This window comes from Heterocephalus glaber, unplaced genomic scaffold, assembly GCF_053883595.1.
Source record: "Heterocephalus glaber isolate CG9 unplaced genomic scaffold, H.glaber_assembly_v1.0 deba00001442, whole genome shotgun sequence".
Classification (NCBI taxonomy): domain Eukaryota; kingdom Metazoa; phylum Chordata; class Mammalia; order Rodentia; family Bathyergidae; genus Heterocephalus; species Heterocephalus glaber.
This window is the reverse complement of record NW_028258296.1, coordinates 6,802,998-6,826,304: the sequence shown is the minus strand read 5'-3', so window position 1 is coordinate 6,826,304 and position 23,307 is coordinate 6,802,998. Positions and strand designations below refer to the sequence as shown.

At 37.1% G+C, this 23,307-nt stretch overlaps 1 protein-coding gene across 15 annotated transcripts in view; it reads right to left on the bottom strand.

Moving 5' to 3' along the window:
• Window positions 1-23,307, bottom strand: part of Lrrc7 (leucine rich repeat containing 7) — a 496,759-nt gene that overhangs the window by 388,432 nt on the left and 85,020 nt on the right. For all 15 annotated transcript variants that reach the window (XR_015451809.1, XM_087212656.1, XM_087212660.1 and 12 more), the window contains exon 2: window positions 3,596-3,693. Coding sequence is in view for 12 of the 15 variants with exons in the window: in XM_087212656.1 (XP_087068782.1) it covers window positions 3,596-3,692 (97 nt within the window). In the remaining 3 variants the exon portion in view is untranslated. The remainder of the gene's footprint in view (window positions 1-3,595; window positions 3,694-23,307) is intronic.

Genomic DNA, 23,307 nt, shown 5'->3' with positions numbered 1-23,307 from the left:
TTTACCTAGGACTCAAACAGAAATGTAGAGTTGTAGCTGCGTGGGGCTGTGGTTTTGAGGACAAGATTTTATTTTGTTTTTTATTTTTAATAATGAATAATTTAAGTATGTTTAAAAGTCTGATTTTCATAAGGATCAAATTATTTGTCCTGGAAGTTTACTTGGGTATATGAGATGCAACACAGACACATAAAATTAACAGTACATAGTGAACTAAGGGCTATTTCCAGAGACCTAAGCCTGATCCTACTACTGAATATATTGTAAAAGATTATATAAGGTTATAAAAGAAAGCAGTATAAACTGTACTATTATTCAGCAAAACCTTCCTACGTGGAGGTAGGTTGAGGGAGGGTTCTCCTTTCATCTGGAGCACCCTACAACGTAAACACATCTCCACTATTCCTTTCAATTTTAATTAAAGGAAGCCACTACTATTTGACTTTCTATGATGATTTTCCACAATGGCAGCTTTCCACAGGTGTTGAGCAGAAGTCTTGGGCTAGGTTCTATATTGAATACATAGAATCATAGGGGAAGAACTATGCCATGTGTTAGATAAACTATGCCATGAATTACAATACAAGACTGCAGCAAGGTCAGCTTTATGCCACTTGTTTACAACCTGTACCTTGCCTTGCATTATTTTTCCTCTAAATAGGGGTGATAATTTTTATAGATTTTCATTTCTGCTATCAAAGACATCATCCCTTATTATTGTCAAATAAAAGATTACTTTGACATGACAATAATAAGCAAAGGGAGACAGAGAAGGAGACAAAAGAAAACTCGCTCTATATGTCTCAGGTTCTATACCAAGAACTTATATACATATCTTCCTTAATTCTCAAGACAGTCATATAAGCTAGGACCTATCATTACCCTCTTTTCTTAGGTAAATAAACTAAGTTATGCAGCGGACTGTAATACTGATTATGCCCAAGGCAGGCTGTGAAGAGTTAACCCCACAATCAGCTTGTTTATATAAGTGAGTCCGGCCAAAGCCTATGTGCCTAGGTCAGAGTAACTCGCATCCAAATTCCATTCCCACAACTAAAACCTACAGACTGGAAGGGCAATGTTCTAATTACAATCATATATTTTGCCTATTCTGTTCCTAATTCGAGAATGCTTTGTCTTGTCCTTTATGAGCCTTGTTTACATTAATTTCCATAGAAACTGCACTTGGCTCACCTTTACTCCAATAGATTGCCAATAAAAGTCAGTGCCTGGGACTGGCCAGGGCCTTTGTTGGCTGTACTGGCACTGGTCTTTCTGGCATCCCGTTTTCTCTCCTAGATCTTGTCTTTTAGTTTTATTTCTCAGGCTTGCATCAAATACTGGGAAGGGGACTGGAACCTAACTGCAGGGGTGTCCGGTAAGTCGTAGATTTGAAAAAATAATACCCAGCATCCTGTAGTTGGTCACATTAAGACATTAGAGACTAAAACCTTTTGTGCATCTCTGAGTCAATAGTCTTAAGTAGCATTACATGCTGGATTTATTATAAAACGTTGGTGGATTTTTCTCAGGAATTAATATTGTTTCATCAGAGGACAAGAAGCACTTCTCATTATATTAGCAAGGGAGAATGAAGACTTTCAGAGGAAAATAAAATTGTACAGCTTTTCATTTCAATTGAAGATTTATTATGTAAGCAACAGTTGTGTTACTTAGCTTTTCAGTTACATATTAGGTACCTTAATATATGCAGCTTACATTAGACAATAAGCCTTTGCAGTGAAATATGTCTATCATCATTAGTATTCTGTATAGATGATTTATGTCATCTGTAGCCAATCACTTGACTTAAGCTAGTGGTTTTCAAACTTGAACTTGCATCATAATCATGTAGGGCTTCTTAAAATACAGATTACTGGGCCCTGCTCCTAACAGGCTTCACTCAGTAGGAATGCAGCTCTGGAAGCTGCATTTGTAATGAGTTCTCTGGGGATGAGGCCAGTGCCCATCTGGAGGAGGCTGCTCCAGAGATCCACCCCATAAAATCCAAGGAAATATTTTGGCTCTGTGGGCCCTCTGGTCTAGGGTTATAATTATTTAAGATGTGTAGTGTCAAAGTAGTTCTACCCCATACCTAAATTAATAGATGATAGCTATATTTCAATAAAATATTATTTATGGAAATAGATATCAGACGAATTCATCAGTAAACAACAGCTGGTCAACTGATGGCCCGCATAACTCAGTACAAGAAACCCGAAAGATCACCGTGTTTATGCCAAATGGCAATTCTATGAGAATCACCTGAAGATACAGTCACAAAAATACTTCCTAGGTTTTCTTAAAAAAAATCTATAGAACTATACTAGAACCTAACTGACTGGGTTAAACCAGCAAAAGAAAGATACTCCAAAGTCTCTCTAGAACCCAGTGAAAGAAAGTGAAACTTTGATGCAACAATTGTCATATTATAAATGCTTTTTGCTTTAGATAACCATGAAATCCATCTTCATTTTCTAATTTTAGTTTTAATTGGATATTGTCTGTATTAGAAAATACAAATCTACCAATTAAAAGAAGATTAACATTCTATAGAATGGCATAAATGTCACCTCAGTAAGGTTATCTATTGACTATATAACACACAAGACAAAACAAAAACACTTTATTTGTCAAAAGTATCCCCTGCTATAATGTCCTTGGTCTTTACCCAGAGCAGTGTACTCAGAACTAATTTAAAATGCCAATATAATTTTAAGAGCTTACTGAAGTATATATACTTCAGTGAACCTACTATATTAGCTTTGTCCTTAAGAATTGCAAGTTCCCATAAAAGGGCAAAATTCAGATAAATTTTTGTCATAATGGAATGTGATTTAGTTCTCTAAAAATAATCACATTTAAATACCATGAGAAAAATTAATATTATGGGTCATCTTACAAACCAAGAATGTGAGTATTATGTCAAAAGTCTCCAAAAATCTACTATACACTACAGACTGTAAATATTTAAATAAAATCTCTACAGATAATAACATTCTAATATTTAATAATTTGAGGTTGGACTAGAATGACTTAATGGTGTCATTTGTGCATGGCATCCATCTTTCAAAACTTAGGCCTATATTTGATTAAATCAAAGGCTTTGATCTGGCACACGTTTATATTTACCTTTAGGTATTTATTCTTTAGAACACAGTTGTTTTCAAAGAACCTTTTACTTTTTAAAAATATGTTAAAAAATAACTGTGGTCAAATGGAAAGTGAAAAACGTTAATTTTAAATACATTTACAAAGCTTCTTTACTTCAGGATTTCTCAGAACAATTAACAGGCATGGTATACGCATCCAAGGCTCATTTGGTAGACCATGCAGCCTTTGCCTCAGCAGCAGGAAACCCAAATGTCACTGGCACATCTTACTGTAACAGAGGAATATCTTAGGCAAACCATGTGCTCAACACTTGCACTCATGGAAGTTAGGTAATTTGTGTTAAAAAAATCACCTAACTCAACAAACAGATATTGAATACCTTCCTTCTTTGTGCAAATATTTAAAGGTTAGCCCTTCCATTCCACTATGCTACTCACCAAAATCTGTCTAGAACACAATCAATCCTATTAAACATACTTACACTCCTCCTCAGGCCTCTTCCTAAGTGCTGCACGAACTTCTTTACAAGGACTTCTCTGATATTGGGGGGGATTCCTTCCCCTTATTAGGTTCTCCATCCTGAAAGAGAATTCAGAGAGTATTTCAGTATCAAACTCTTGATAAACAGTGCGAATTTAGTCTCAGATACCGAGTCACAAGTATCTACCATGGAGTTTGATAATCAACACCATTCCTATTTATCATGTTTGGCAAATAGGAGAATGGTAGGGAGTGTTGGGGACTATAAATAACTAGAGAATGCTTGGGTTTTCCAAGGCATCACAAGTTCAAAAAGTTAGGAACATTATGCGGAAAAAACTCACGCACATTTTTCCATTTGAAATTGTTATGGACTCAATATTCATATTCCTTCAAAATTCATTTATTGAAGCTTCTACCCACAACGCAAAGGTATCTATAAGTGGGGTCTTCCAGAGGTAATTAGGTTTAGAGGAGGTCTCAAGGGAGAGACCATCATGATGGGGCTAGGTCCTTATAAGATGAGGGACAAAGACCAAAGTTTTCATTCTCCACTATGCGCTCTCAGCAAGAAGATAGACATCTGCAAGCCAAGAAGACCTTCTCAGGAAATGCACCTGCTGGTACTGGGTCATGAACTTCTCAGCCTCAAATCTAGGACTCTCCCGTGTCTATTATTTATTCCCCACATCTATGATAATTTGTTGTAGCAGCCCAACCCAATTAAAGAGAAGACACTGACAAGAAATAATTACTTGCAAGTTAGCATATTTATAAAAAAACATGGCTACCCTTTACAAAGAACATATCTTTCAACAACATTTCACATATCAGGTTTCAAAAGTGCAATTATTACCTCGTTTCCACACTGATGACTGAATATAAAGAAGTTTCTAATTCTAATAATTGTGACTTCTTGAAAAATGCTTACTATAAATTGTACTTTTCAGTCACTAGCATGTGGTGATACCACCAGGCAGAAAATGATGAGTTCAACAAATGTAACTTGAGGGAACAGTTCAACAGCACATGCTTTGTGGTCAGCATCTTCTATTTCCAATAAAATTTATGTTTTTCTCCCCTAATGCACACTTTACTAATTTCTATAACATTAACAAAAACCCTGTTGAATGTCCAGGACTTGAAAATTCAGGAAAAAAAATAATGTATTTATGATTTTGAAAATATAAGCATAGTTTCTTAACATCTACACAGTTATCCTACATCAGAGATATCACTGGTTTTGGTGACTGTCCTGGTTGGTAGATGTATGCCACTGAAAACAGTACAGTTGTGGATGTGGTAGTGCAGTGTCTCCTAGGATTTGTGGTACAGAGGACTGACTGTGTTTTTAGTGTCTAGAGAGGACTTTGGGAAAAGAGATCTACTAGAAGCAATATTTAAAGTGGTGTGAACTGTGAGATAAATATCCTATTGTACTGGGACAGTAACATAATGCCACTCTGTGGGAAGCTGTTACTGGTGCTTAAAAGCCCTCTTCCAAATAAACTCCATGAAATCAATCCATTCATATGTAGGGGCTACTTTGTGTGTGTGTGTGCACGCATGTGCGCATGCATGCACAAGCTAATGTGCCTATGACTGTGCATATAAAACACAAGAATATGTCCCTTCCTCTTTCTCTTTCCTTTTGGTACTAGGGATTGAACTAAAGCCTTATGCATGCAAGACCACGGCTACATCTACAGTGCTTTTCATTTATTTACTTGTTAAATTTTGAGATAGGGTCTTGCTATGTTGCCAGCTGCATTGTAACTTGCAATCCTCCTGTCTCAGCCTCTAGAGTAGCCAGGATTACAGGGGTAAGCTACCACATCTGGCTAAGAAAGTGTTTCTTAATATGTACCGATAACTTCGACCTTACTTTCACTTAAAGTTCATTTTAAGTGAGAAAAAGTGTTATTTCTCTTAGGACTATGACAATACAATGAAAAGAAATAAATTGTGCACCTAAAGAGTTTAAGACATGATTTGCTTTTTCACTGTATGTGTATGGAGAAGGCGGAGAATCCCTGGAGTTTCACAATGAGGAACAGCCATATAAACTAAATGATATCAAATTTCTAATTTCTAACACTTTAGTTAATTCATTTCATAATTTTGATTATATGTTTCAGCAAATGTATGGATTTCCATGATGTCTGAATAGTAATTTAAGTGAACCTGTAATTATTCACCAGTATTTACAAGCACAAGAAAGTAAAAAAAAAAAAAAATCAGCAAACAAACTGCACATGCAATACCTATATAAAACTATGGCATTTAAAAAATCAATTTTACTCATTGTTACTCCACACTGATGTGGAGCAACACATTATTCTTGCTGCAAATGTGTAAAACACTCTCTACGATGGGCTATTTTTCTTTAACATTTCTGACTCTCCAATGTGAGAAAACAAAAGTGGGCTAGATCATTTCCACACGGCTGTGATATATCTGGTTAGAAAGGGCTTCCAAAGCAAAAGCCCCAGAGAGTTTGGCTTAAATGGTTCCTGTTGGCACCCAAGATCGCCAATTCGGCCTCCCGGGAGTCGGTGCAGCGAGGCGGAATTCTGGGAACCCCCTCACAGACATGTAGCCGATTATGCTATGTCAGCGATTGATCGGGCTTGGCTGAGGGGTAATAGTTTTGGTTCTAGAATCAGACTGCCTGGCCTCGAGCTTCCAGACTGCCTCTCAAAGGATGAATTTAGGAAAGGTTATTTGCATTTTCTGTGCTTTCACTTTCTCATCAGTAAAATGAAGATAACATCAGCTATCTCGTGGTTGAGAGGATGCAATTGGTTAACATGTGAAATGCTTTGCACTGTGTCTGTTACAGTGCCAGAGCTCAGAACTTGTAGCTGTCATAAACCATGATTATCACAAACAAAACGAGATCATAAACTCACATTTCACATGTCCAGTATGTTAGGAAAGCTATCAAAACTGGTCTTTACTTAATAAAGAAAATAAACAGCTGGCACTACTGAGAACAAAATCTGACAAATGTTCTGGTTATTAGAGAAACATGAAGCCTCTGTGTCTATGAATTGCCAGTTTCCAAAGATGAAATTAATACAATGCACCTCATTTTTATCAAAAGATTTAAGAGATTACTAATGATATTCTTCCAAAAATCCTTCTATGGATAAACGTGGACTTTATTCTTATGATCTAGCTGAAGTGCTACATGTGCTGCTGTTTCTTAGAAAGTTTAGAAGATACTTCAAAATTTTATAGTGAGATTTGACCTTAACAAGAACAATAAAAATACTTATAAGCTATTATAATTTACTATTTATTGCATTTAATCCTTTGAACAGTCTCCTGAAAGCACATTTTAAAGATGAGGGAACCAAGGCTTAAAACTGCTCAGTAATTTCCTCATGGCCAGAGAGAATGGCAGAACTGAGACAACTAATCTTTTCTGATTTTTTTATCATTTTCTAATTTCTTCTTAATCTACTAGTTTCATGAATCCACCATTAAATATTATAATTCCACTGAGATTCTAGTGTGGAATATATATTTGAGTAGATAAATTCTCCTTATTTATAATATTAATATTTAATATATACTTACATATAAATAAGATATACAGTGTATAAAATACCATACCAATATACTCTTTTTTGTTTGTTGATCTGTTAATGTTTGGTTTCAATCATTTTACTGTTGTCGCTGAAATGTTTGCTTTTATTGGTGACATTTCAAGCTTTCAGGAACTGCTGAAAGGTTAACTGGAGCCACAGAAATTCTCTATAAATTATGTATGTTACATACCAATAGATGAAAATATTAAAAAGATTAAACATCCTTTTTTTTCCTTTGGGATGTTAAATGTTGTGCCCCCTGGCAACCATACTTAGAAGTAAGTTAAAAATTTTACAGAACACTGTTCATGCTCAACCTGTTACACAACTCTGAGACTTGCATTTCTTAAGATTACACTTCTGGCCTCTTGAAGTCTTTCACCAGTGTCATCTATGATCTATAGTTTGCATTCAATGGTCAAATAAAATGACCATGAATGAAATTTTGGAGCACAGCCAGAGCACTGTAAAGGAGCTGTTTTTGCTCCTGTCAAGCCTGGCAAGCCACCAGTGGGACAGTGTTAACAGTTCCAGCAAGGAGAGATGAAGTGTGATGACCACAGGCAAGACAGATGTCCAACAATTCATGGAGGAGCTCTGAAACGTGCAGCCTACACGTTCAACTGCTGAGAAGAAATAAGAGCAGCCAGATTAATATTGAACAGTGTGAAACAGCAATCAGAGGCTATGGGCAAGAGGCGTTCACAATCATCTAGCTGATGTCTCCCCAGTTTAGCTCGGATTCCAAATGACCTCAGGAGTTTTGAACAAATCCAGATCCCCCACCGCTGGTGCTAAAGATTTTCACACTCAGGTCAGTCCTGACTGTTGTACTTTTTAGCATTGATCACATCCTCCTGGAGTAGCCAGGCTTACACTTGCCAGACACTGGTGTTTGGGAACGTCTGCAAATAGAAAATATAGATTGCAGATGTAAGAAACCCAGGTTCCTCAAATTAACTCAGGTGATAAAATCATCTGCTGGGCCTGAGGAGGAGTCTGAAGTTAGGGTGGAAACTATCCAAAATGAAAAGAGTAGCCAAAGAGATGCAAATGAATCCTGGCCAATTGCCTGGCAGTTAGAAGAATCTGATGGTTGTTCATTTATAAGGGTGATCAATTTAATAGGGAAATGGTTCCCTCCAACAGTTTGGCAGATCCTGTCAGATCAGAGAAGTTTTCAGTAATCTAGTTGGGATATGGGTAATGTATGGACATCTGGACAAATAGACTTATGTTGGATGGAGAAGGTTAAAAGAGAACGACTGATTCACTAGACAACAACAGATCTGGGTAAGAGAATAAAGCTGTCAGGTACAAATATTGAAAAATTCCTGTCGTTTGCCAGGTACTATGTCAGTCCTTCATGTATACATTTCCTATACCACCCTTATTTTGCCCATTTGTGCCTGGTCTCAGACATGGTAAAAACTTGCCTCATATCACAGAGAGAGTAAGCATAAAAATCAAGATTGAAATTCAGATCTGTCACCAAATTAACTGCACATAGGCTGTGCAAAAGCACTTTCATGATGATGTGCTGTCCCAGACAGTGGCCAGGAGCCACATACTGCGACGGTACATTTTAAATGTGACTGATGTGATACAGGAACTGAACTTGAACTTGTGATTTTAAAAATTTCATTGACTATTTAAATTTCAATACTGACTGGAATGTACAGCATATCTAAAGCCCCTATGTAGCATATAACTGACAAAAATACATATGACTTATGCTTCTGCAGGTCTGAAAACTGAACAGAAATCACTGATGAAAAAATACATAAAATAAGTATTAAAAATAAAAGCAGTGTCTAAGCATTCATAATTAAAAGGAAGAATAAGATTTCTACATTGTTGCTGTAAATAACAATGAGTGGTCTGCTCTGTCCTGCCAGAGAAAGAAGAATGCGGGGCAGAATGCTGTGAGCATCCGTCCATTGAAATCGGTCTCTCCTGGGTTTCCTTATCTACCTTTGGACCATGAAAAGGAGGAAAGAGTTGAAGAAGCAGTGGAAAGTACCTTGATTTACCAGTGGGGTTCCTTAAGGAAAACTGAGCCCAAAGCATAGCAAACCATGCCTCAGACCAGGACTATCATGAAGGCATGCAAACTAAGCACACAATGGCCATTAAAAAGTCTCAAGTGTTTATAAAGATCAAACTTGAACTGCAAATGACAGTGCAAAAATGATCAATACTCAATGATCTCAGCCAAATATGTTGAGATGATCTTTAATAAGGACAGAATGAATTTAAACAGCAAGACTACTGTGAAAAAATTCCCCATGTTAAGCAGACAAACTGCCCAGAGAGTGGAATGCTTAGTAGAACAGAAAGATATGGGGAGTTCTGTGGACCTGGCAATGAATCAGAGAGTTTGACTTGCAGGGTACCAATGATTTATCAAAGGAACAAGGATCAGCAATAGTTTCACTGAGGGAAAAATTGTCCTTATATCGTTATGTCACATATTTGGGGAAAGAACATACAATAGTACATTTTCCCACCTCTTTTTTCCAAAGAAATAAAATTCAAAATTGATGAGTAACAGTATGAATTTCTTGAAAATCTCTATCCTACCTCTTCTACAAATCAGAACTAAAATGTGATTAGTATATAACGTGCTCTATAGACACTGTAGTAAACAATTGTTTCATTAAAAAATTTTATAAAATTAGTGACAGGAACATGTGTAACTGGGGAAAGTCAAGCTCCTCTTAGACTCTGGAAGTACACGACTCACAAGATTTCATTCTTTAACTGATTTTCTTGCCTTCTATTTAAAATAAGTATTTTTTTTACCCATATACAAAGTAAAGCTGCAACTGGAGTCTATTATCTTTATGAAGGCATCTTATCAACAAATGGGACAACAAAAGAGAGAGCACCTTTCCCTTACTGAGGATTCTTACAGAAATGACTGGTTTACCTGAAGGGGTTTTAATATGCTCACTTTCTCCATCACAAAAGAACGACCAATTAAATTTACTAAGCTCAGAATTACTCAGAAAATAAATTTATTAAAACTACCAAACTAGTGATTCAATTCACAGACATTTGTCTATAAAAATTTACTACTTTTCACAATAGCAAGAATGAAAAAAGGTAAATACAAAAAATAAATCACTATAGGGGCCGGGGATTTAGCTCAGTGGTTCCACCGCCTGCCTCGTGAGCAGAAAGACCAGAGTTCGATCCCCGGTACCAGAAAAAAAAAAGAAAGAAATCACTACATTCAAAATATTCAGAAGATGTTTCTTTATTCCCAAGAACAAGAACAGAGCTGGCAACATAGGCAAAAAAGTATATCAGTGATCTGATGGTGAGAATTCTGTAAAAAGTTCTAGTTATGCAAAGATAAAATTGATATTAAAATATACTTGGTGTCTTAATGAATTATTACCAATAAGGTTATGACAGTACTACACAAAGTTGTATATGAACTGTTCATCATTTAAAATTTTAATTGCAAAGTCAAACAATTTCTTTAACAAATTTGTATTTTGAATGTGGTAAAATACAGAAATATATGTAATTACCTGCCATCACAACAGTAATACAATTTAACGGTCATAAGCCCAGTGTGATTCCTTTTCAGCTTTCTCGCTCCTGTCCCTTCATACTTTGCCCTTAAGGAGAAGACATCTGTATCCAAATTTGGGCTACACACTTCTCATGGCTGATATTTATGAAATGAAAGGGTGAATTCTGTCAGAACACAGAGTCATCTCTCCTCTGAAAACCTCTTAGCACTTTACCCACTGTCCTCTGAATCTCTATCCTACTGCAATGTCCTATGCATACATCTTATCCTCAACTTGGGAAGAAGTTGTGTCATCATATAGGACCCGGAGTCCACTGAACGCAACAAAAACTTAAATATTCTAAATGACACTAGTGATATTAATGATATGAAAACATATTAGTAATGTTAGAAATACGTATGTAATATCCAAGGTCTATGTATAAACATGGTGAATGTTTAAAAAAAGTAGAAGATACAGTAAAAGATACATTACCATTAATTCCCTTGAAAGTACCTCCCTCCCCTTCAAGCATACTTATCCCATTGTTCTTGTCACTTTCTGAAGCAGTTCTGGAAGTCCTCTTTCCTGAATGTCTTTCATTGTGTTGTCCTGGCTGCCTCAATGTCCTGAATGGATTCAAAATATTTACTTTTTATGGTCATTTTGACTTTAGGAAAGAGGCAGAAGTTGCACCATGCCAGATCCCATAGATGGGGACACACTAATATTTTTAGGAGTCTGCCTTTCTGTTGGACGGCATGGGGTAGCAGCATTTACTGAATTTCGATAACACCTCATAAAGACACTCAGGAAAGAGGCCTTCCAGAACTGCTTCAGAAAGTATGAAGAATGATGGGATAACTGTGTTCAAACCAAGGGGGAATATTCTGGGGATTTTGAGAGGGACGAATGGCAATGTGTCTTTTATTTGTAATTAACATTTAATTTAAACATTTACTATATATTCTGATCACACCTCATGTACAGTGCTAATGTGTCTATGATTATAAAACATCATTGTGTACATTATTTATTATCATGAAGACCCTGTGGGCTTAGTCTTTAAAGGAAGACACTGAGGTTCGCAGGAAGCCAGACTCAAACTGGAATTTTGTCTCTCAATGATCATCTATCCAAGCACAGCTTCCTAAATGAAGGAAGTGCCTTGCTCACATCCGGGTCTCCCACTTTCACAAGGAGCCACTATCATATGTGGAGGCTTTTTAGGTACAGGGGAAACATATGTAGAAGGAATGTAATGATTTTGCAAGGAAAGCAAGCTTTCTTTTCTGGAAGAGAAATAGGTGAAATTGGCAAAGAAAACTAAATGTCAGTTTTTGTAAATGATTCAAATATCTTAATGTATACCATAATGTAGACGATAAATGATACATAGTCTTTATAATGCAGTGTATCAATTAGGGCTCACTAGAAGAACAGACTTATTATAAAGCATACGTGTGATATAAGATATATCGTACGGCCACCCGCACAGTCAGAGTGGAAGAATTCAAGACGGCTGCCTGTGCGCTGGAGTCGAGTCCTGTAGGGTCCCGTCCAAAGTCAAAAGCCTGGAGCTCACTGCAGAGTCGGGTGCAAGTGAGTCTGTACTGGAAGCCAAAGAGTCTGCTTAGCAAGGCTGGAGAGTCTGAGCTGGAAGCCTGCAGATGAACGTACACAGGCAATGCTGAAGCCTGGCGCTGCTGCCAAGAAGCAAAGGGGAGACGTCCTTTCCCTTTCCCTTTATATTCCATGCAGAGTATGAGCTTATTGGTTGGTGCCACCCACGTCCAGGCTGGGTCTTCCCTCTTCAGTAAGTCAGTCATGCAGACACCCAGAACTGTGCTAAACTAATCCACTAGGTGTTTCTTATTCAAGTTGACGCTGTAAGTAGCTATCACACCCAGAGATGTAAAGACCCAGTGCTTCCCTCGAGCTCTGCCTTCAGCCGTCTATGTTCTACCTAAGCAAGATCTCTGAGCTGTGGTCACTACCCACAACCCAAGGGCTCCCAGTCACTGGAGAGAGCGCATGCCGAGTGCTAGCACAAAGTTCTGGTAAATTATCTAGAATTTTTACATGTGGTCCTGACCACTCAGCGAAAGACAGCATTTTTTAAAAGTAAGTGAATGACTATGATTAATCAAATGAAGTCTTTGATGATTGGACTCACTCATGAGAAAAAAACCTCATGATCACAATCATATTTGTAATTTTTAGTACTTTTTCAAAGCACAACATACTTTAAACTCAGTATTTTATACTAAGATGAGAAAATGGAACACACTGTATATTTTACTAGGGAAAGGATAATCAAGATGACTCACTTATTTGGGAAAATGAGCTTCTGGGAAAAACTCAATTAAGTTCGTATTTGAAACAAAGTCTCCTAACAGCCTGAACTACTTGGATGGACATCACATAATCCTATGCTGGTTCCAGGAGCATTTAAAAAAATCTTTGTGTTTCTTTTAAACATCTGTGCAGTCACTGTGAAACATCATTTCACCAGGCACACAGCGATTTCACCTTTAGCCGTGCCTGGCATTTCATTCTCAGTTTGTTTCTTCCTCTCCTTTTGGTTAACTTCTATTGCCACCACCGGGGCTTATGTACATTATCCACTCATGGAATGCTACAATACACGCGGAGCCTCTCTGCGACAACCCCTCTCCCCCGTGACTGTTTCTCAACCCAGCAGCCAGAGGATCCTTTTAAATCATGAGTCAAACTGAGTCTCTGCAGGGCTCCCAGCACCCCAAGGGCTTCCCACCCCACTCAGAGCGGAGTCCTGAGGGCGGCCTATGAGGCCAGGTGTATGTGGGTGTCTCTAACCTCTCTTCATATCCCTTTCTCCCCCTCCCGTGTACGTTCCCATGTTGTACGTGTCCAACTGACTGAACCTGAACTATATAATATATTCTTGCCTTAGACCTCTCTTCTAGCAGTCTTCTCTGTGGAACCCCTTCACTCTGACCAAGTCTCTGTTCAAACATCTCTCTTTCAGTGCTGCCCATGCTGAAAACCACAGTGAACTCCACACTACTGACAGCCCACTTCCACACCCATACTTTTTCTTCCTATCCGGCTCTAATTTTTCACCCTAGGGTTTATCCCTAGTGCTTATTCCTAGTGCTCTACCCTAGTGCTTATCAACGTCTAAGGGCTTCCTAATCTTTTTTGAAGAGTTCATTGTGTATTGAAAGCAAAAGTCCACATGTGCTTTGAAAAGAATGTGTATTACTCCAAATATTTTTCTTCCATGAACTAGTGAGAGAAATGTGTACACTTCTCCCCACAATGGGTAATTTGACTGTTTTTTCCATGGTTCCATTATTTTTTGCTGGGTATAATTTGAAACTGTGTTATTGGACACACAGAAGTGATAACATCCTTATGAAATGAGCCTTTTATTATTATGTAATGATTACAACATCTGAAAGTATTGTTTGCCTGAAAATCTGTTTATCTGATGATACAGTTGCAATATTTCTCAAACAGAGATTGGCTGGAATATCAGTTTGTCCACTTTGGCACTGTGTGGATCCCACTTTTAAGGTATGTCTCTAGGAAATAATCTATTGCATATTTTAAGTCTAACTTTCTAAAAAGTTCAGTTTTAATCAGAATTCATTTGCATTTAACTGATTTATTTATAATTTGAAGTTTACTATCTTCTTTTGTGCCTTATATTTATACAAATTTTCTGTTATGCTTTTCTCCCCTTATTTTGAATTGAGATTTTTAAAATTCTACTTTTTGTCTTATATTTTATAGATTATGACATCTATGTCTAAATATAGACATATATTTAATATTTGGTTACTATTCTTGGTAGCATCTCTGATTTTGATTATTTCCTTAAGGTCCAAAGAGCATTCTTTAAAATCTTTTTTGAAATTAGTCAGGAGGTTTTTAAACCATGCCAGTTTTGTTCACCTGAAAATGCCTACATTTGGTACATCATAGAAGATGGCTCTGCTAGACGAAGAGGAAGGGGGTACAGTTACACCCTACAGCTGATGGACATACTGCCACTAGCATTGATGGCTCCTTCGCTGTAGCTACCACTGGACATCTCCAGTTTCCTGGGACTGCTGCCCTCCATCCTTCTTTAGACAAACAGGTCAAAACAGCTGCATGATCTCTGTTAGTGTTACCATACATTGTCAGTTTCTTTAATTCTCTCTATCCTGTTTCTACAAATCCATCTATTTTTACACATTCCTGTCCTTTCCCCACATTTCCATCCATGTTTCTTGAAACACATACATTTTAGAAAATCTGTCATCTGATAACTTTGTGATGTGATTTTCCCAACTCTTGTTTCTGCTGATTATGGTTTAGGGGGTCAGGTTTCTTATGGTTTCTGATTAGTGTGTTCTATGATTTTTATATAATTAGCTAATTTTTCTTGAACACTTATCTTGCAGAATTCTGAGTCCTTCATTGAATTCTATTTTAAGCCAAAAATGTACTAGCCACTATGACAGCAATTCAAGATCCTTACTATCTGGCAGATGCTTCTCAGGTACTATCTATCTAGTTCAATTCTTACCCACAATTTAGGGGTTTTCCTTTAATTTAGCTATTTTAATTGCTCTCTTTTTGTGCCAGTGCAGCAACTCTCTCAAAGAAATGTAATTTATAATAAAATATGAAAAACTCAGGAGGACATAGGTGTGGGCAAGGATGGAATAGAATCCAAAAGGTACAAGAAATAATACCAAGTATCAACAAATAGGATCATATCAAATTTAAACACATCTGCACAGCAAAGGAAACAACCAACAGAGAGAAGGGACAAACTTTGGACTCGGATCAAGATTTCTGCTAGCTATTCTTGGGTCAGAGGACTGATATCTGGACTATATAAAAAGCTCCAAAAATTTAGACTCCACAAAATAAAGGACCCAATGAAAGAAGGAACAACCAAAAGGAACAGCTACTTCTCAGAAGAAATACAAATGGCAAATAAATACATAAAAAATGTTTGACAACTCTGGCCACTAGAGAAATGCAAATGAATATAATATTCAACCATTGTACTACAGAAAGAATAGCTATCATCAAGAAATCAAATAATAATAATAAATGCTAGTGAGCATGTGGGGAAGAGGAATCCTTCTGCATTGTTGGAGAGAATGGAAACTAGTACAACCACTATGGAAATCAGTGTGGAGATTCCTCAAAAATTAAAAATAGAAATTCCACTTGACCCAGCTATTCCAAGTCTAAGTATTTTTCAGAAATAGTTGAAGACATAGTGCAGTGATCCATGCATATTTATGTTTATAGCAGCACAATTTGTAATAGCTAAATCTTCGAAATGGCCTATATGTCTATCAACAGATGACTAGATAAAGAAAATGTGATATTTACACAAAATGGAGTACTACTCTGCCATAAAAATAACAACCACGATATATCATGTAAAGGTACAAATTCCCAATGATGAATGTCATCTTATTGTATATCTAAAATATACCAATAAACTTAATGAATAAAAAAAGAAAGATAAACTTGAGGCATTCATAGGAAAATGGATGAAACTTGAGACCATAAGATTAAGTGAAATAAGTCAAGACACACAAGCTTAAATATTGCATGGTTTCTCTTATGAGAAACTCATATATATATATATCATAGAGAGAGATAAAGGAAGAGAGAGAAAGAGAGACATAATAGAAGATAAATAGGAAGTAGAGAGATCTTTTTGAAAATCGATGGAACACGAGATGAGAGGAGGGAGAGGAGGGAAATGGGATGAAAAAAAAATTGAAGGAAAATGGTGAAAATAACAGGGAAAGGGACTTAAGAGTTGGAGGAGCAGAGAGGGAGAAAGGAGCATTGGGGGATGAAAAAGGAGGAGTTAAGATGTGCTATGTACACATACCTGTTCCCCACTGTAAATGTAGTCAGCATGCACGGAAAGCAGGTACTCACCAAAATTTTAATAATTTAAGAAAAAATTTAGTTTATATTTTATCCAAATATTTCAGGGTTTGTCTTTCACAGAAAAGGTACCTTCAGGGTATTTAGTATTTCATGTTGACAGTAGTAAAAATCACACACTTCCTTTTAAAAAATTCAGTTGTTCTAATGATATATTCTGTAAAATCAAGATTTTAAAATTATTTAAAACATTGACATTGTATTTAAAATATGAGAATCTGAGCCTTAGAAATGCTAGGAATGTAAGTTGCTTAAGATAGCATAGATAGGAAGCAGGAGAGGCAGGATTCACATTTCACTGTTTCCAAAATTTTTGCACCACAAGACCTCTATTAGCCCTGGCTCATTTGTATTACATCAAAGTATTATTACTAAGAATATATATTACTACCTCTGGGCTCAGGTAAGAGCCATTAAATGCCCATATCACTAGTATAAAAATGATGAGTCGGGGAGTAGCTGCCATGATGTACATAGGAAAAAGTCCTTAAAAGAGTTTATAGATTTTAACCAACAGATTCCCATCACTTTCAATATTAATATATCTGAGGAATTTATTTCACTTGGCAGAAATATTCTATGAGCAAGCATGGCAATAAATAAGTCTATGCCGGGGGTGAGCCGCCAATAAATTAACAGCCTGAAACATCATTTGGCAAAGTTGGTTATTTTAGCATGACTATTCCAATGAAAAATTTTAAATGAGAAAAACCTTCATCTCCATGAGCCTCCCAGTCTCCTTCTGTCAGTTATTTTCATTTCCTATGCTTTCTCTGCCTTTATCCTATCAACATTTTCTGCAGACCCAAGAAAGTTAGTAATATTGCCTGTTGAATTAATTCAGTAGTGTCTCTTACAATATTCCACTTGTAGAAGACACATCACTGGAAATCATGTATGTACTTTCTTGTGGTGGGTCAGAGAATAGCACCTGGGTGAAAAGTATCCTTGGAAGTCTTTTTGAAATTGGACAACACAGATGACCTAATTCCTTCCATGTGTGATTGTGTATGTTATTCTGAAGCAATCCTGCACATAGGAAATATCTTGACGCAATAGTAATTCTTTACACCAAATCATATATTCATAAGGTCATATTTTTAAGTTTCTGAGAACTTGTTTCAATGTTCTGGGTAAGTCATTGTATGTTAGAGACATTATTATGCTTTTAGTCCTTCACATGAATCACAGAGTAGCAATATCTCAGGACTATTTACCACCATAAGTAAGAGGGAGATGCTGGTGAGAAACTGGGTCAGTGTGAATTTAGGTCAGTAACCAGTAATATGTTCACCCACACGCACACTGTGAGAATCCAATCTGAGATTTATAACTGACTGGATTTTTACACCAGGATGAATCATTATGATCTTGTTTCGATCTAAATATTAACATCTTGTCCTTTCCTTCCTATTTCTTTGTTTTCTTTTTTCTTCTTTCCTTTACTTTTCTACAACTAGAATATAGTGAAGGGTTGTGGTAGCCATTTATTGATGCTTTTCTTTATGGTTGTCACCATAATTATTTATTTCAACTATCATTAAAATCATGGGCATTTATCAACATTTAATCAGCTTTCAGGATCTGAAGTTTTGGTAACATGGGAACACTCTTTTGAAAGTCTACTTTTCACATTGAGAGAAATGGTTTACTACAAATTTTGTCAATGATCAGGAAAGTCTTGTGAGGAAAATAAAGTCACAGAGCTGATTTCAGAATTTTAAAAAGAAGATTCTTTTCCATTTATCCAGTCCTATATATTAAATAACCTAAATGCCATTCTTTCCATTATTCACCATACCATCTTTTTTGATATTGAATTAAAAATCTTGACATGTTGAGGAAGGAATGCACTGCTCTGTATGTGGGTTTTTAATCAGTACTCTAGGTATTTAGTACTTCTTTTCTTAGTCAGTTTTCTAGATCAGTGAATCCCAAAGTCTAAACTGTGCATTACAAAGTTTTCATGTAGGAAACGAGAATTATTAGCCATTTACTGAGGTTTTAAGGAATTTTTTGATATTAAAATGATCTTTCCCATAAATTGATGGTGATAGTAAATAGTAAAATTATGTTATTTTAATAAAATTTCATCCCAACTTTAAAAACAGCATTATTCTGTAAAGTCATAATGTTTGACAAACACTAAATTCTATACTTGTAGGGAGGAAGTACTGGTAAAACATGGCCTTGCCCCACATAATAAGCAGAAGACTAGGTTATACACTTGTTCAGGGAAATTACACAAACATCCCCAAACAGGCAAAGGGAGGTATTTAGCAGTCTTTCTGGAATGCAGTAAGTATCCTGAATATAGTGGCTGAGTGAATATTGAATGAATGAAAATCTAACTGTAAATATAAATGAATATATTTGAACATGCGCTGCCTGGTCAGATATTTCATTCACTGAATTAGATTTGAAGGCTGCCTGCCTGGAAGCACTGTAATTATAAGCACTACAATATAAACTGAAGATTACTGATAAGCAAGCAAATATCGATACCAATATATATCACGAAAACTCTCGAATAAAAACTATGTGGAAATGTAGGAGAGAAATAAGAAACATTATTTCCCTTGGTGAATTTAGCTCAATTATAGTGGAAAAGTCAGAAGATGAAAATAACAAAACAGTCCTTGCTTCTTGAGAGTACTTTTCATTTACACAAAATTATACTTTTTCTATTTTACTTTTTAGGAGTCTCTAAAAGTCACAAATCAGTAGCTATTTTGCCAGCACTGAGTGGAAATGGTATAATTTCTAAACCTTTGACCTAGAATGGCATTTTCTTCTATACTGCCTTCATCTCATAAAAGCGCACTAGCAAATTATACAGTCTGATAAACAGATGCATTTATAAGACACTAAATAGCAACTCAGAGGTCTAATCTGAAATATCACCCACAACTGAAAGTAAGATTTTATTAGATCTTGTACTGCAATAAGTTGTCTTTTACATTTGATTAATAAGGGAGTTCTCGATCAAAAAATCATTTAGTATCACTAAAATGTGAAAAGACAGAGCAGTTCAGATTACTACTTGTTTTGAGCATTTTAGATAAAGTCTAAAAAAAGTAATCAGGAAAGATCTAGAAAAGTAGCTCCTTAGTAGACTGCATTCCAAGTTAAACGCACCTTACCCCAATCCTTATGTTGGGACTTTAAACCCCAGGACTTCAGAATGTGACTGTATTTGGGGTAGGGGATTAAAATCAAGCTGTTGGGGTCACCCTAATCCAATCTGACCGGAGTACTTCTAAGAAGATCTGAACACAAAACGACACTGGAACCAGTGAGGCTGCAGGAAGAAGGGGCCGTCTGCACACCAGTCAAATCTTCATCTTGGACTTCCAACCTGCAGAACTGTGAAAAAATAAATTTCTTTTGTTTAAACTCCCAGGCCATGGCTGCTTGGTGTGGTAGCACTAGAAAATACAACCCAGACTGTGTCTCTATTACGCTTCTGTGCTGAAGGTTAATTATGTTATTAACTGAGTCTTTGGGGTCAGATTACTGCCAACAGGAGGAACCATTTTTTGAACTTGCTTCTGTCACTTTGGACTGGGATGGGAGACAGAATGATTTCATGGCAGATCAAGATGTTTAAAAAAACAGAATCCTAATTTAATACAAAAGCTTAACTCTTAACCTCTTTTAGAACTCCAGATGTTCAGATTGATCATAGGTGATTTTCTGTGGGGAAGGATTTTTCAAAGGATTGCATTGGTCAATCATAATAGTTTTCAAGTATTAAGAGAATAATTCTTTTTTTTTTTTCTTTTGGTACTAGGGATCGAACTCAGAACCTTGCACTTTCGAGGCAGAGGGCGGAATCACTGAGCTAAATCCCTGGCCCCAAGAGAATAATTCTTAATGGAGGGCAAATCAAATAGCTACAGTAGGAGTGAGAAGCCAATAACTGTCTAGGTCAGAATCACAGCAGTCTTTTCTATTGGGAGTTATCTATCCCCAAATGCAAAATATTGATGTCAAATGCTACTGTGAGCTTAGCAATCTGCATTACAAAGTATTGAAAATATTCACATTATTTATCTTGTGTTCACTGATTCAGTCTTCAATTGCTTGAATTACAAATGAGTCTATGCAAAGAAACCAATACCAGACCTTGAAACTTAACAGAAAACCTTATTATGTGAATTATCTGAGCTTGTACAAGAAAAATACAGGAAGAGTCTAGTGCTTAGTAAACACATATTAAATGTGAGCTGATTTTTTATTGTAGTGTATCAAAGTTAGGAATGATATTTTAAAAAGGAAAAAAATATAATTAAACATAATTTATTAACAAAGGCAAGAAAAATGGTGAGGAAAATGTCCAATAAAGTGAAGGATGAAGCATAATAATCCAGCTTCAATTAGTTGGCTATTACCCAACATATATTTCAAATGTATGATTACGTGGATTAAATCATTCATTAACACCTCCCAGTTACCCTGCGAAGGTTAAAGAGGTCAGCATTTCACTAAGAAGCAGCCCATGTGGTCCTCCCAACCCCCTGCAGGTAGAAAGTGGTAGAGACAGATTTTGAATTCCCATCTGAATCTGGAACCCACACTATTAACCAAATGTATTGGAAAACACTTTTTAAAAATGAAAAGTCACTGTGCTTATACAATGCCTACATGTTACCGTTAGTCCTAGAACAGTATTATGAGGTAACATTTTCCTTTGGAGAAAAATCTCATTTTCCAATTGTGCTCCCAGTGAAAAGCAGCTATAATAAACAAGTGTCCATCCTGGAGATTTCTCATGGTCACGTCATGGAGGGTCATCTTTCCCTTAGAATATAAGGAGAAGGATGCTGGCTGCCTGAATTACCACTGGCATTTAGTACACCAGGCTATCAATTCTTTGAGAGCACAAACAAGGCTATATTCACCTCTAGAGATGCATGATAAATCAAAGTGGTTTGAACATATTGATAAACTGATTTTAAAATGGGCAGTAGATAGACATAAATTGACATATCACAACAGAAAAAATATAAATGTCCAACCGGTATATGAAAAAATGCTCAACATCACTAATCATCAGGGAAATACAAATAAAAACCACAATGGAGCCAGCCATGGTGGTACAAGCCTGTAATCCCAGCACAATGGGAGGCTCAGGCAGGAGGATTCCAAGTTTGAGTCCAGCCTGAGCAACTTAGTGACTTAGCAAGATGCTGTCTCACAATTAAAATACCTACATACCCACACACATAGGGCTAGGAGGCAGCTCAGTGTGAAGACCTTGGGTTTAATCCCCAGTACCACCAAAAAAGAAAAAAAATCACGAGTTGTCATTTCATTCTAGTAAGAATGTCTATTATAGAAAAAAAAAAGACTACAAGTGGTGGTGAGGATATGGAGAAAAGGGAACACTCGTATACTGTAGGTGGGAATATAAATTTGTACAGCTATTATGAAAAACACCATGGAGGTTTTGAAAAGCTAGAACTACCAACAATTCTACTTCTGGGCATACACCTAAAGGAAACACTCAGTATGTCGAAGAGAAATTGCACTCAGTGTTCAAGCGGCAGCATCCACAACAGCCAAGGACAGAAGACGCCTTGTGCCCATCTGATGGATGGCGATGTGCTCCACACCCACAACAGAGTACCATTCAACCGTAAGAGGCAGGAAATCCTGTGATCAGCAGTAACAGCAAAGGAATTAGAGATCACTGCATGAAGTGCGATAGATAAGCCAGGCAAAGAAAGACACACGCCACATTTTCCTACTCATGTGAAATCTGAGCGAGTCGATTTCCTGGAAGTTGAGAGTAGAATGGGGGTATCAGAGGCTGAGGAGAGCAGGGGAGGGAGAGAGAAAGGTCACTTGGCGGGTACTGAGTCATAGTCAGAGAGCAGCTGGAAATTCTGGTGTGCCACTGCACAGTGGGTGACAACAGATAATAATGATGTGAAGCACATTTCATAAGCTAGAAAAAATGAGTTTAGAATATTTTACCATACAGAAGTAATAAATGTGGGGGGCTAGCTATGTTTAACTGACTTAAATATTAAACAATATACGCACGTATTGAAACATCACATACTATTTTATTAACATGTGCTCTGTGGTGGATTAACTAATGGTCAACTTAAGTAGGGAACGTGCTTTGGGTGTGGAAGACCCACCTGAGGATTGCTGCCAGAATGGAGGGGAAGTTTGCATGCTGCTGCTGATTTTCCTGGACGTTTCCTGGAGCTGGTTTTTCTGATAGGGACTCAGCTGGCTGTTGTCCTCCAAGTAGGAGCTCTGGTCCTCACTGTCCCCTTTGCCAGGGAGGGCTGCTGTTCTCTTCTGGGGAGCTCTGGTTTTCACCTTTGTCTTGAGGGTTGCTTCCTGGCTTCGTGCAGACCCCTGAGCCTTCTGGCACAGGTCCTTCAGCCTTTGGTATAGACTCTCTAGCCTCTAGCACCAGCCCTTGGGCTTTGTGGCACAGACCCTTCAGGCTTCCGTCATGGATTCCTTGGTCTCCTGAGGCGAACTTGCTTGAGACATTGCGGTGGGCTCTAAGCCTTGGGCCAGACTCATGGGGAACATTGCCATGGATCTAAGGCCTTGGCTGGATTCTTTGATCTCTACCCCATGGGCAGATCTCTTGCACACCTCTG